This window comes from Chanos chanos, chromosome 11 (genome assembly GCF_902362185.1).
Source record: "Chanos chanos chromosome 11, fChaCha1.1, whole genome shotgun sequence".
Taxonomy (NCBI): Eukaryota; Metazoa; Chordata; class Actinopteri; order Gonorynchiformes; family Chanidae; genus Chanos; species Chanos chanos.
Window position 1 is genome coordinate 25133094 of NC_044505.1, and position 12500 is coordinate 25145593.

Genomic DNA, 12500 nt, shown 5'->3' on the forward strand with positions numbered 1-12500 from the left:
AGCTAATACCGTGTTTACGAATAATATTACCTAAAGGTAGCATATATAAAGAAAAAAGCAGTGGGCCTAAAACAGAACCTTGCGGAACTCCAAACTTTACCTCAGTATGTGTAGAGAAGTCACCATTCACATCGACAAACTGATAACGATCAGTCAAGTAGGACCTAAGCCATAAGAGGGCTGTTCCCTTAACTCCTACAACATTTTCTAATCTATCAAGGAGAATAGTATCGATAGTGTCAAAGGCTGCACTGAGGTCAAGCAACACAAGCAAGGAGACACAACCCTGATCAGAGGCCAGTAATAGGACATCTGCAACTTTAACCAGTGCTGTCTCTGTGCTATGATGAGGCCTAAATCCTGACTGATACATTTCATGAATGTTATTACTACGTAAGTATCTCAGTATCTCAATATCTCAGTATTCCATATCTACAGGATACCCAGAGAGAGAGACAGACAGAGAGACAGAGACAGAGAGAGAGATTAATATGCTGTTGGGGTGTTTTTTTTTCAGACCCAGAGAGGCTCAGGGACACGCGTCACAACGCGGGTCTGTTCAGGGTCGTGGTGAAAACACGCGTCACAACGCGGGCCCGTTCAGTGTCGTGGTGAAAACACACGTCACAACGCGGGCCCGATCAGGGTCGCGGGTGATGAAAAACACGCGTCACAACGCGGGCCCGTTCAGGGTCGCGGTGAAAACACGCGTCACAACGCGGGCCCGTTCAGGGTCGCGGTGAAAACACGCGTCACAACGCGACCCTCCCGTTCAGGGTCGCGGTGAAAACACGCGTCACAACGCGGGCCCGTTCAGGGTCGTGGTGAAAACACGCGTCACAACGCGGGCCCGTTCAGGGTCGCGGTGAAAACACGCGTCACAACGCGGGCCCGTTCAGGGTCGCGGTGAAAACACGCGTCACAACGCGGGCCCGTTCAGTGTCGTGGTGAAAACACGCGTCACAACGCGGGCCCGTTCAGGGTCGTGGTGAAAACACGCGTCACAACGCGGGCCCGTTCAGGGTCGTGGTGAAAACACGCGTCACAACGCGGGCCCGTTCAGGGTCGTGGTGAAAACACGCGTCACAACGCGGGCCCGTTCAGGGTCGTGGTGAAACACGCGTCACAACGCGGGCCCGTTCAGGGTCGTGGTGAAAACACGCGTCACAACGCGGGCCCGTTCAGTGTCGTGGTGAAAACACGCGTCACAACGCGGGCCCGTTCAGTGTCGTGGTGAAAACACGCGTCACAACGCGGGCCCGTTCAGGGTCGTGGTGAAAACACGCGTCACAACGCGGGCCCGTTCAGGGTCGTGGTGAAAACACGCGTCACAACGCGGGCCCGTTCAGGGTCGTGGTGAAAACACGCGTCACAACGCGGGCCCGTTCAGGGTCGTGGTGAAAACACGCGTCACAACGCGGGCCCGTTCAGGGTCGTGGTGAAAACACGCGTCACAACGCGGGCCCGTTCAGTGTCGTGGTGAAAACACGCGTCACAATGCGGGCCTGTTCAGGGTCGTGGTGAAAACACGCGTCACAACGCGGGCCTGTTCAGGGTCGTGGTGAAAACACGCGTCACAACGCGGGTCTGTTCAGGGTCGGGGTGAAAACACAGTGCATGTGACTCCTCTCAGGCTAGTGCAAGGTAAACTTCCTCATAGGCTGAGTGCTTGGATCTCTTGGCTTTTATGTAGATTTACGTAAACATTGAAACAAACAAACAAATAAGCAAATAGGCTACACAACAATGATTTAGACTTGAGTGATCTCACTCAAAATGTCTTTCATAGGTATTGCCTGCATAATTAAAACTCTATGGCTTCAGAACCAACTTTATTATCACCAGCAATGGCCAAGACAGAAACTGCATGTCTTGACTCGTAACGTCTGAGATCTGAGTACTTAATATGAATGGGTCATTCCAGAATTGGAGGACAATTTAGGCATCAACACTTTTGAAAAACTGACCCTTTATTTTATCATTTGCTGTTATGTATTTAAGAAAAACAGGTAATAAACCGTCAAGTAATTTGATTTGTCCAGCTCAGGCATCAAAGGTACACCTTTTATGAGATGTTTTATTTGTTGTGTGCTAACACTTTTCTTTTCTAATTTCAGTATTTAGTTTCAAATATTTGCTCATATACATTATGCATATAATCATTCAAACTATTAAAAGGGAAATGGGTTAAACCCTCATGAGCTGAGAAAATCATTTCAGATTATTTTAATAACAATGACATAGTGGCTGGGTTGAAATTAGAGTAACAGGGCTGTGCAAAGTAATAGGGTTGAATGGATGCATACCTTTTGATTGTAGATCGTGATATAAATGTGACAAATAAATATTTAGGAATGTTCTTTAATAATATTGTAAATAATATTATTAATATTATAATATAAATAATATTGTCTTTTTGATGAAGGATCAACAGGATTGCAAGGGTAACAGTAACAGGGTTGCAAATCAATGCTAATGTTAGCTTTTTCTCAGGAATAGATGCTAGCTGTGGGATGTAACATTACTGTCAAGGTCAAGGACAAACTTAGTTATATAAATAAAGAAAGAAAACTTTGAAATTCATATGTCTTATTGTGATAATTTGAGTAACAGGGTTGCATTAGTTAAGGTGACATACTTAATCAAGGCTGAAAAGATTGGAAAAATCTGAAAAATAGAAGAGAGAACTTACCTTTGGTCTGCCCATGGTGTTAGCAAATGGCTTGATGATAACAGTTCCTCTGTGTCATGTGACTCACTGTTTTTTCTCTTCCTCTGCCAGGCTCAATAGGTTTCAGTAACAGGGTTGTGTGCATGTAGTGGGACACAACTTCAGTGCATAATTTCCTATTATTTAAAATATGATGATGATTAAACAAATTGTTTTAACAATTACAGGATATATATATCAACAAAATCATACTAAATAAGTAGATATAAAACTTATTTTAACTGTTATGTTTGGCAAGTTGGTCATAAGGAAGGCGGGGTGAGAGAAAATGCCATTTTAGCAGGTGCTCGTGAGCTATTCAGTATTTTAAATAGTATTTTTGAACCACTTTTTTTGTGCAACTGTATACGTTTTGTCTCAGGACAAGTATAATTTACACAACAAGTGCTTGTTTTAGTATTTGGGTTTATTTGAAATTTCATGGGGTGGGATAGAAAATGTCCTCCAATTCTGGGATGTTCCACGATGTGGTGATATGTGTGTGTGTGTGTGTGTGTTCATTGCTGTGTCAGAGAACTATATTATCATTTTTATTATATAAACAGGCTTAGTCCTGTCTTCACTGGATATGACAAATTTTCTGTCAGCGTTTTATTGCTGTCCAAACTCATCAAACATATGATAGTATGTTATCAGCAGTACAGAGTACAGTACATGATGGAGAAAAACAGAATGCTATTCCAATTCATGTACAAGTCCATCAGTTCATTTATGAGGAAGTCCAGAACTTTATGTTAGTGTTGGACAACATAATAAATAAATAGATTTACAGTTTGCTAGCCCCTGTAGGTCTTAAGTTAGAACAATGTAAAATCTAGTTTTCAAACTTTTATAAAGAGTTAACATGTTATAAAAAATAGCTCAATCAGCTTCTATACAAATCCTTCTGCTTCACTCTATATTTCATGTGTACAAAATAACTTTTATGGTAAACCAACTCTATAGTGCATAGTAAATTATACCCAGAGAACGCTCCTCATTACCAAACTTTAGAGAATGTGAGCGTGAGTGAGGCACCTGCCCTACTGAAGCTAAATCCAGAGGATGAAGTGAAGGCCTGCACTCCTGCCGTGTTCCTCTGCGGGCGGTGGGGGACTGGCCGATGGAACCAGGCGGTGGGAGACTGGCCGATGGAACCAGGCGGTGGGGGACTGGCCGATGGAACCAGGCAGTGAGGGACTGGCCGATGCAACCAGGCGGTGGGAGACTGGCCGATGGAACCAGGCGGTGGGAGACTGGCCGATGGAACCAGGCGGTGGGGGACTGGCCGATGGAACCAGGCGGTGGGAGACTGGCCGATGGAACCAGGCGGTGGGAGACTGGCCGATGGAACCAGGCAGTGAGGGACTGGCCGATGCAACCAGGCGGTGGGAGACTGGCCGATGGAACCAGGCGGTGGGAGACTGGCCGATGGAACCAGGCAGTGAGGGACTGGCCGATGGAACCAGGCGGTGGGAGACTGGCCGATGCAACCAGGCGGTGGGGGACTGGCCGATGGAACCAGGCGGTGGGAGACTGGCCGATGCAACCAGGCGGTGGGGGGCTGGCCGATGGAACCAGGCAGTGAGGGACTGGCCGATGGAACCAGGCGGTGGAAGACTGGCCGATGGAACCAGGCGGCGGGGGACTGGCAGATGGAACCAGGTGGTTGGGGACTGGCCGATGCAACCAGGCGGTGGGGGACTGGCCGATGGAACCAGGCGGTGGGGGACTGGCCGATGGAACCAGGCGGTGGGGGGCTGGCCGATGGAACCAGGCGGTTGGAGACTGGCCGATGGAACCAGGCAGTGAGGGACTGGCCGATGCAACCAGGCGGTGGGGGGCTGGCCGATGGAACCAGGCAGTTGGAGACTGGCCGATGGAACCAGGCGGCGGGGGACTGGCAGATGGAACCAGGCGGTGGGGGACTGGCCGATGGAACCAGGCGGTTGGAGACTGGCCGATGGAACCAGGCGGTGGGGGACTGGCAGATGGAACCAGGCGGTGGGGGACTGGCCGATGGAACCAGGCGGTGGGGGACTGGCCAATGGAACCAGGCGGTGGGGGACTGGCCGATGGAACCAGGCGGTGGGAGACTAGCCAATGGAACCAGGCGGTTGGAGACTGGCAGATGGAACCAGGCGGTGGGGGACTGGCCGATGGAACCAGGCAGTGGGGGGCTGGCCGATGGAACCAGGCGGTGGGGGACTGGCTGATGGAACCAGGCGGTGGGGGACTGGCCGATGGAACCATGTGGTGGTTATTTTGGCACTAACATTAGAGCCCACACTCCATGATAACACAGAGAATCGGACATTCAGGTGAAAATACAGAAAAAAGAAAGCATAAAAAAAAGAAAGTGTGTAGAAAAAAGCATATCTTTATAATGACACCATGGCCCGGTGTGCGGGGGCGGCGGGTGGGGTCAGAGTCAGCTGATATATGTGCTTAAATTCAGAGACAACCGGTCACAGTCACAGGACGAGTGATATGGATGTCTTATAAACAGAGTTAAACCGTGTGACTGGTAGCAAATCATGGTTCATGCTCTATAAAGCGGTGGCTTTGATGATTTTCGGGCTCACTGCTTCCTTGTCCTCCTCTTCCTCACTGCTGACTGCTTGGTTATCGTACATCTCCAGCATCTGCTCTTTCTTCTCCTCAGTGCCAGTCTCCACATCGCCCTCAGCAACCTGGCAACATTTACAACAGCAGCAGCATCGGGTGGTAACCGTGGTAACGAGACGGTCCCACGGTTCCAGGGAGTGCATCCAGAGCGGGAGGAACTCCCAGGATCGGAGCTGGGGGGGCAGCCACTCAGGTCGGCGCGACTGCAGGACATTTAAGACGACGATGACGATCAGCATGCCAGCCAGGGGCACCAGGATGCCCACTAAGGCCTGCCAGCCCGCTACAGACAGGCCAAAGACAAGCAGTGGAAAGACAAAGAAGCAGGCAATTATGTAGACACCTGCAAACCAGCGGTACTTAGCAGTCTGGTTACCAAGGGCTTTGGCCAAGTGGATGGGCACACGCATGAAAGGAATGGGGTACCACAGCACAATCCCCGAAATATTGAATAAGAAGTGGACCAGAGCAATCTGGGAAAAGGAGAGATATACAGTAAATAAGGAGTCTGAGATTAAGTAAATGTGTGTGTGTGTGTGTGTGCGTGTGTGTGTGTAACATGCATTGTGCCAACGCTTAGCTGATCTTCAGCTGATCCAACAGCTCAGTGACAGGAGATGAGATAGCTTTGTGCACAGAGAATTCCAACCAGCCGGGCTCTCCTTTACAAGACTCACTGCATCTTGATTCAACTCCAATCAATACACTGATGAGGAGACTATTTTTCCAACATATGAGAGAGGTGAGAGAGTGTATGTGTGTGTGTGTGTGTGTGTGTGTGTGTATGTGTGTGTGTTTCTATCACTGACCTGTAGAGAGCTGCCCAATGTATCTCCAGGACTGGCCATGGCAGCCAGTATGGCAGTGGTGGTTGTGCCAATGTTGGAGCCCAGGGATAAAGGGTAAGCCCTCTCAATGCTTATAACACCAATACCTTAACACACAAACACACACACACACACAATGCATATTACACACAAATACACACACACACACAAACACACACAATGCATATTACACACACATACACACACAATGGACATTACACCATACATACTATACATTTCCACTGTCTCTATGAAGTTAAATAGCTACAGAACTGTCTCAGGTTCATGAAAACTGTCTGGGCTTCTCATTACAGTTTTTTTTACAATTGCTTACACAGTAAAATTAAAAATAACACACAGTTAGTGAAACCTGACACTCCAGGAGAAAAAAACCTCAGCCCAGACCTGCTCAACTATAAGCACATTCTCAGCCTCACACTTTTTGCAAAACACTAAACACACTCCTCTACATTAGACACAGAAATCTAACATGATGTCACTTCTTTGCCACTTCAAGGCACTGCCTTTCAAAATACCACACTTATGAACCAATTGATCAAACACGGCCGTCAGGTGTCGAGAAACTTGGGTGCTTAATCTTAAGCTCACTAATCAGGCACAAGCACTATTAAAAAAAAAACAGCAGGGGTTATTCTGAATGTGCCGGGCCGACGTGGTAGTAACATCACAATGTGCGCTGCAATCACGCAGAATCGGGTCCTCCACCGCCATGCCAACTTACAACACAGCCCACATACTCACAGTTTTGGGCAGACTTCACCACATCGTCACAGCAGAAAACCAAGTGGATGCAGAGCAGATGAGGTACACTGTCATCTGGGACAACGTATCTTTCCACCAATCTGCACTGGTCCAAAACTAGTTTCATCAGCATCCATAATTTTCACTCCAATACCTCCCACCATACTCTCCTTTCCTTCACCCCACTGAGGAGCTTTTTTCGGCATGGCAGCGGAGGGTTTACGATCTCTAGCCCTATGTCAGGATACCCCTCATCCAAGCCATGGAGGTGGCCTGCGACTAAATTGATGCGGGGTCCGTGCAAGGACAGGACGGATTCGCCATTCAAGAAGACTCTGCCCTCACTGTCTTGCGAGAGAGGACATAGCCTGTGATGTGGACGAAGTGCTATGGCCAGGTCCAGCTAGGTGAAGAGATGATATTTAGGGGTTTTTTTTGATTCATGCTTTCTTTTTAGTCTCCACAAATGCTGTGTTTATGGTATGTACTATATTCTGTTTAGAATATGTTCTGTTCTGTTCTGTTTCAGTGCAAAATGCAGCCTTTGGAAATGCATGGATGTATTGACTGATTTTCAATGTGTCGAGAAATAAATGTTTTCATCAGTGTGCAGTGCTGGTCTTTACGGGTGTGTTGTGTTTGGTCAATATATTCGTGTACTTTACTCTAACAATATCTCTGAAAAAAATCAAACCCAGACTATATCATTAGAAAAGTAGAAATGTTAAAAGTGTTTTAAATTGAGCACAGCAGTGTGCAACTGGTTCAAGAAGAATTGGATTGTATGAACCATGTGTGCACCATACGGTGACAAAGTTGGGTTTTTATAAATTACTGTATAGTTTTGAATGAATGTTTCATTTTGCAAAAGACCTGAGGTGTTCTGCTACTTGTGTGTGTGTGGTTGTGTGAACGGTGTGTAGTGACAAAATGAGCCCTGTTTTCAAAATTGTGCTTAAGCAATCGTAAAAAAACTGTAACAGAGCCTTACAAGTGCTGTAACTACTGAAACACAACCTGACAAGCATTGTAACTACTGAATCACAGCCTGACAAGCACTGTAACTACTGAAACACAGCCTGACAAGTACTGTAACTACTGAAACACAGCCTGACAAGTACTGTAACTACTGAAACACAGCCTGACAAGTTCTGTAACTACTGAAACACAGCCTGACAAGCACTGTAACTACTGAAACACAGCCTGACAAGAACTGTAACTACTGAAACACAGCCTGACAAGTACTGTAACTACTGAAACACAGCCTGATGAGCACTGTAACTACTGAAACACAGCCTGACAAGTACTGCAACTACTGAAACACAGCCTGATGAGCACTGTAACTACTGAAACACAGCCTGATGAGCACTGTAACTACTGAAACACAGCCTGATGAGCACTGTAACTACTGAAACACAGCCTGACGAGCACTGTAACTACTGAAACAGCCCGATGAGCACTGTAACTACTGAAACACAGCTTGACAAGTTCTGTAACTACTGAAACACAGCCTGATGAGTACTGTAACTACTGAAACACAGCCTGATGAGCACTGTAACTACTGAAACACAGCCTGACAAGCACTGTAACTACTGAAACACAGCCTGACAAGCACTGTAACTACTGAAACACAGCCTGATGAGCACTGCAACTCTGAGGACTGTTCAGTTTTCAAAAGCATAAAGAAAACAGATTAAATAAAGCCAAAGTTAGATTGAACCACTGTTTTGAACAAAGATCTTTATCTTGGATGCAAACAACCTTTCCTTATACAAGTGACAAATGTAAAAGATATCTACATATTTTTTTTGTAACATGTAAACAGTGATTTAGCATAGTGAGAATACTGTAATGTGTAAACAGTGATTTAGAATAGTGAGAATATTGTAACATGTAAACAGTGATTTAGAATTGTGAGAAATTTGTAATGTGTAAACAGTGATTTAGCATAGTGAAAATACTGTAACGTGTAAACAGTGATTTAGAACAGTGAGAAATTTGTAACATGTAAACAGTGATTTAGAATAGTGAGAATATTGTAACATGTAACATGTAAATGCTGCGATGACTCACCGACCAGGGGGGTAATGGCTGACGTGAAAACAGAACTGCTCTGAACTACAAACGTCATTCCTGCTCCAACTATGATAGCCAGGTAGCCAGTGACCCATCCAAACGGGAATGGAAAGTCTGTGAACAGCAACCACCATAACACATCACACATGGAAGACTTCTCATCATCAGGAAAGACAGAAATGCTCTAAACTAACAGTGCTTTACATACGTTTACAGTAGGTTAATTCATGTACCATAATGACTGCAAAGAGCTGACCTGTGTTAATGATCTTTTTAATCACCACGGCAACCTGTCCTTTGAGCATGGAGTTGAGTAGTTTGACGATGAGGATCAGACAGGTGCAGAGGAGCAGCAGAGACAGGGCTAACAGGATCAGACCTACAGCAAGGTCTGGCAGGTTGGCATTGACAAATATATGACCACCTACAGAGAAAGAGCAAACGCTGATGTCAGATATTAATCATTATGAAATATTACTGAGATCAATATTGATGAGAAACAAAAAGACAACATAGTTTCAGTTACAGAAAATCGGATTCTAACAAAAATGTTTTGTTTCTGGGTGAAGGAGCTTAGCAGCTGCAGGTCATGGATAGAAAAGTGGGAGCAGAAATATCTGTTGTTACCTACATTTTTTAATGTTTATGGTTTCAGAGATGTTTCTCAGCTCCCAGCATGGGGAAGCAGTGCAGTTCTCCAGAGTCACATTCTGCAGGGTCTGAAACAGCACAAATCACTGTCAGGTCATGTACCTCTGTATCTCAGTACGACTATTAAAGGTCATGTACCTCTGTATCTCAGTACGACTATTAAAGGTCATGTACCTCTGTATCTGAGTACGACTATTAAAGGTCATGTACCTCTGTATCTGAGTACGACTATTAAAGGTCATGTACCTCTGTATCTGAGTACGACTATTAAAGGTCATGTACCTCTGTATCTGAGTACGACTATTAAAGGTCATGTACCTCTGTATCTGAGTACGACTATTAAAGGTCATGTACCTCTGTATCTGAGTACGACTATTAAAGGTCGTGTACTTCTGTATCTGAGTTGTGTACCTCTGTATCTGAGTACGACTATTAAAGGTCATGTACCTCTGTATCTGAGTACGACTATTAAAGGTCGTGTACTTCTGTATCTGAGTTGTGTACCTCTGTATCTGAGTACGACTATTAAAGGTCATGTACCTCTGTATCTGAGTACGACTATTAAAGGTCATGTACCTCTGTATCTGAGTACGACTATTAAAGGTCATGTACCTCTGTATCTGAGTACGACTATTAAAGGTCATGTACCTCTGTATCTCAGTACGACTATTAAAGGTCATGTACCTCTGTATCTGAGTACGACTATTAAAGGTCATGTACCTCTGTATCTGAGTACGACTATTAAAGGTCATGTACCTCTGTATCTGAGTACGACTATTAAAGGTCGTGTACTTCTGTATCTGAGTTGTGTACCTCTGTATCTGAGTACGACTATTAAAGGTCATGTACTTCTGTATCTGAGTACGACTATTAAAGGTCATGTACCTCTGTATCTGAGTACGACTATTAAAGGTCATGTACCTCTGTATCTGAGTACGACTATTAAAGGTCGTGTACTTCTGTATCTGAGTTGTGTACCTCTGTATCTGAGTACGACTATTAAAGGTCATGTACCTCTGTATCTCAGTACGACTATTAAAGGTCATGTACCTCTGTATCTGAGTACGACTATTAAAGGTCATGTACCTCTGTATCTGAGTACGACTATTAAAGGTCATGTACCTCTGTATCTGAGTACGACTATTAAAGGTCGTGTACTTCTGTATCTGAGTTGTGTACCTCTGTATCTGAGTACGACTATTAAAGGTCATGTACCTCTGTATCTGAGTACGACTATTAAAGGTCGTGTACTTCTGTATCTGAGTTGTGTACCTCTGTATCTGAGTACGACTATTAAAGGTCATGTACCTCTGTATCTGAGTACGACTATTAAAGGTCATGTACCTCTGTATCTGAGTACGACTATTAAAGGTCATGTACCTCTGTATCTGAGTACGACTATTAAAGGTCATGTACCTCTGTATCTGAGTACGACTATTAAAGGTCGTGTACTTCTGTATCTGAGTTGTGTACCTCTGTATCTGAGTACGACTATTAAAGGTCGTGTACTTCTGTATCTGAGTTGTGTACCTCTGTATCTGAGTACGACTATTAAAGGTCATGTACTTCTGTATCTGAGTACGACTATTAAAGGTCATGTACCTCTGTATCTGAGTACGACTATTAAAGGTCATGTACCTCTGTATCTGAGTACGACTATTAAAGGTCGTGTACTTCTGTATCTGAGTTGTGTACCTCTGTATCTGAGTACGACTATTAAAGGTCATGTACCTCTGTATCTGAGTACGACTATTAAAGGTCATGTACCTCTGTATCTGAGTACGACTATTAAAGGTCATGTACCTCTGTATCTGAGTACGACTATTAAAGGTCATGTACCTCTGTATCTGAGTACGACTATTAAAGGTCATGTACCTCTGTATCTGAGTATGACTATTAAAGTTCATGTACTTCTGTATCTGAGCACGACTATTAAAGGTCATGTACTTCTGTATCTGAGCACGACTATTAAAGGTCGTGTACTTCTGTATCTGAGTACGACTATTAAAGGTCGTGTACTTCTGTATCTGAGTGTGACTATCAAAGGTTGTGTACCTCTGTATCTGAGTAGGACTATTAAAGGACATCCTGGTGTTTCAGAAGCTGATAGAGTGTAAAGGAGAAACTGGGATATATTTGTGTGCTTGAGATGTGTTTCTATGGTGGATGTTCTGTGGATGTAATCTGACGAATTGTTTACCGTGTTTGTGGAGGTTTGACACCAGATCTTAATAAGACTTTTATTCTTAGCCTCAGGGTCTCCTGTAGCGATTCCACTGATGACAGATTCATCCAACTACAGGAATAAAGCACAGTCAAACATTCATCCAACTACAGGATTAAGCACAGTCAAACATTCTGCACGATTAATCGTTACTACATCACGTCAATGTTTACTCAACACACACAAATGACTCTGCATGGACTGAGCTGTCAGTTAACAGGCAGATAGAACAACTGCCATAAAGTAATAAGGAAAAACAACACATCTAGCTACTATTTGTAGCAAACACGAACACGCACACACACACACATGCACACGCACACGTACACGCACACACACCTGTATAATGGAATTGGTGAGTGGGTCAGTGATGATGTTTAGGAGATCGGGGGCATCCTCTCCACTCTGGATGTTGAAAGATTTGATGATGAGATCTGTGACTTTGAATAGATAACCAGTAGCTGCCTCCAGAGGCAGTAGGACCAGCACTGACAGCCAGTTAAAGAAATCATGCACTGTTGCACCTGCAAAGGCCCTGGTAACCAAAATAAACACGCATTAAATGCAGTTTCTCACTGGCCAAATGCATTTAACCAGGCATGATCTATTGTGAGTTTGTCCG

At 44.8% G+C, this 12500-nt stretch overlaps 1 protein-coding gene across 1 annotated transcript in view; it reads right to left on the minus strand.

The window, feature by feature from the left end:
• Window positions 1-1451: 1451 nt before the first annotated feature.
• The window catches only part of slc34a2a (solute carrier family 34 member 2a), a 14323-nt gene continuing 3274 nt past the window's right edge, over window positions 1452-12500 (minus strand). The window contains exons 6-14 of the mRNA XM_030787885.1: window positions 12218-12413; window positions 11855-11950; window positions 9635-9722; window positions 9260-9427; window positions 9001-9117; window positions 6148-6272; window positions 5296-5811; window positions 3694-4981; window positions 1452-1546 (exon numbers count right to left, since the gene is read on the minus strand). Of these exons, the coding sequence (XP_030643745.1) occupies window positions 1452-1546; window positions 3694-4981; window positions 5296-5811; window positions 6148-6272; window positions 9001-9117; window positions 9260-9427; window positions 9635-9722; window positions 11855-11950; window positions 12218-12413 (2689 nt within the window). The remainder of the gene's footprint in view (window positions 1547-3693; window positions 4982-5295; window positions 5812-6147; window positions 6273-9000; window positions 9118-9259; window positions 9428-9634; window positions 9723-11854; window positions 11951-12217; window positions 12414-12500) is intronic.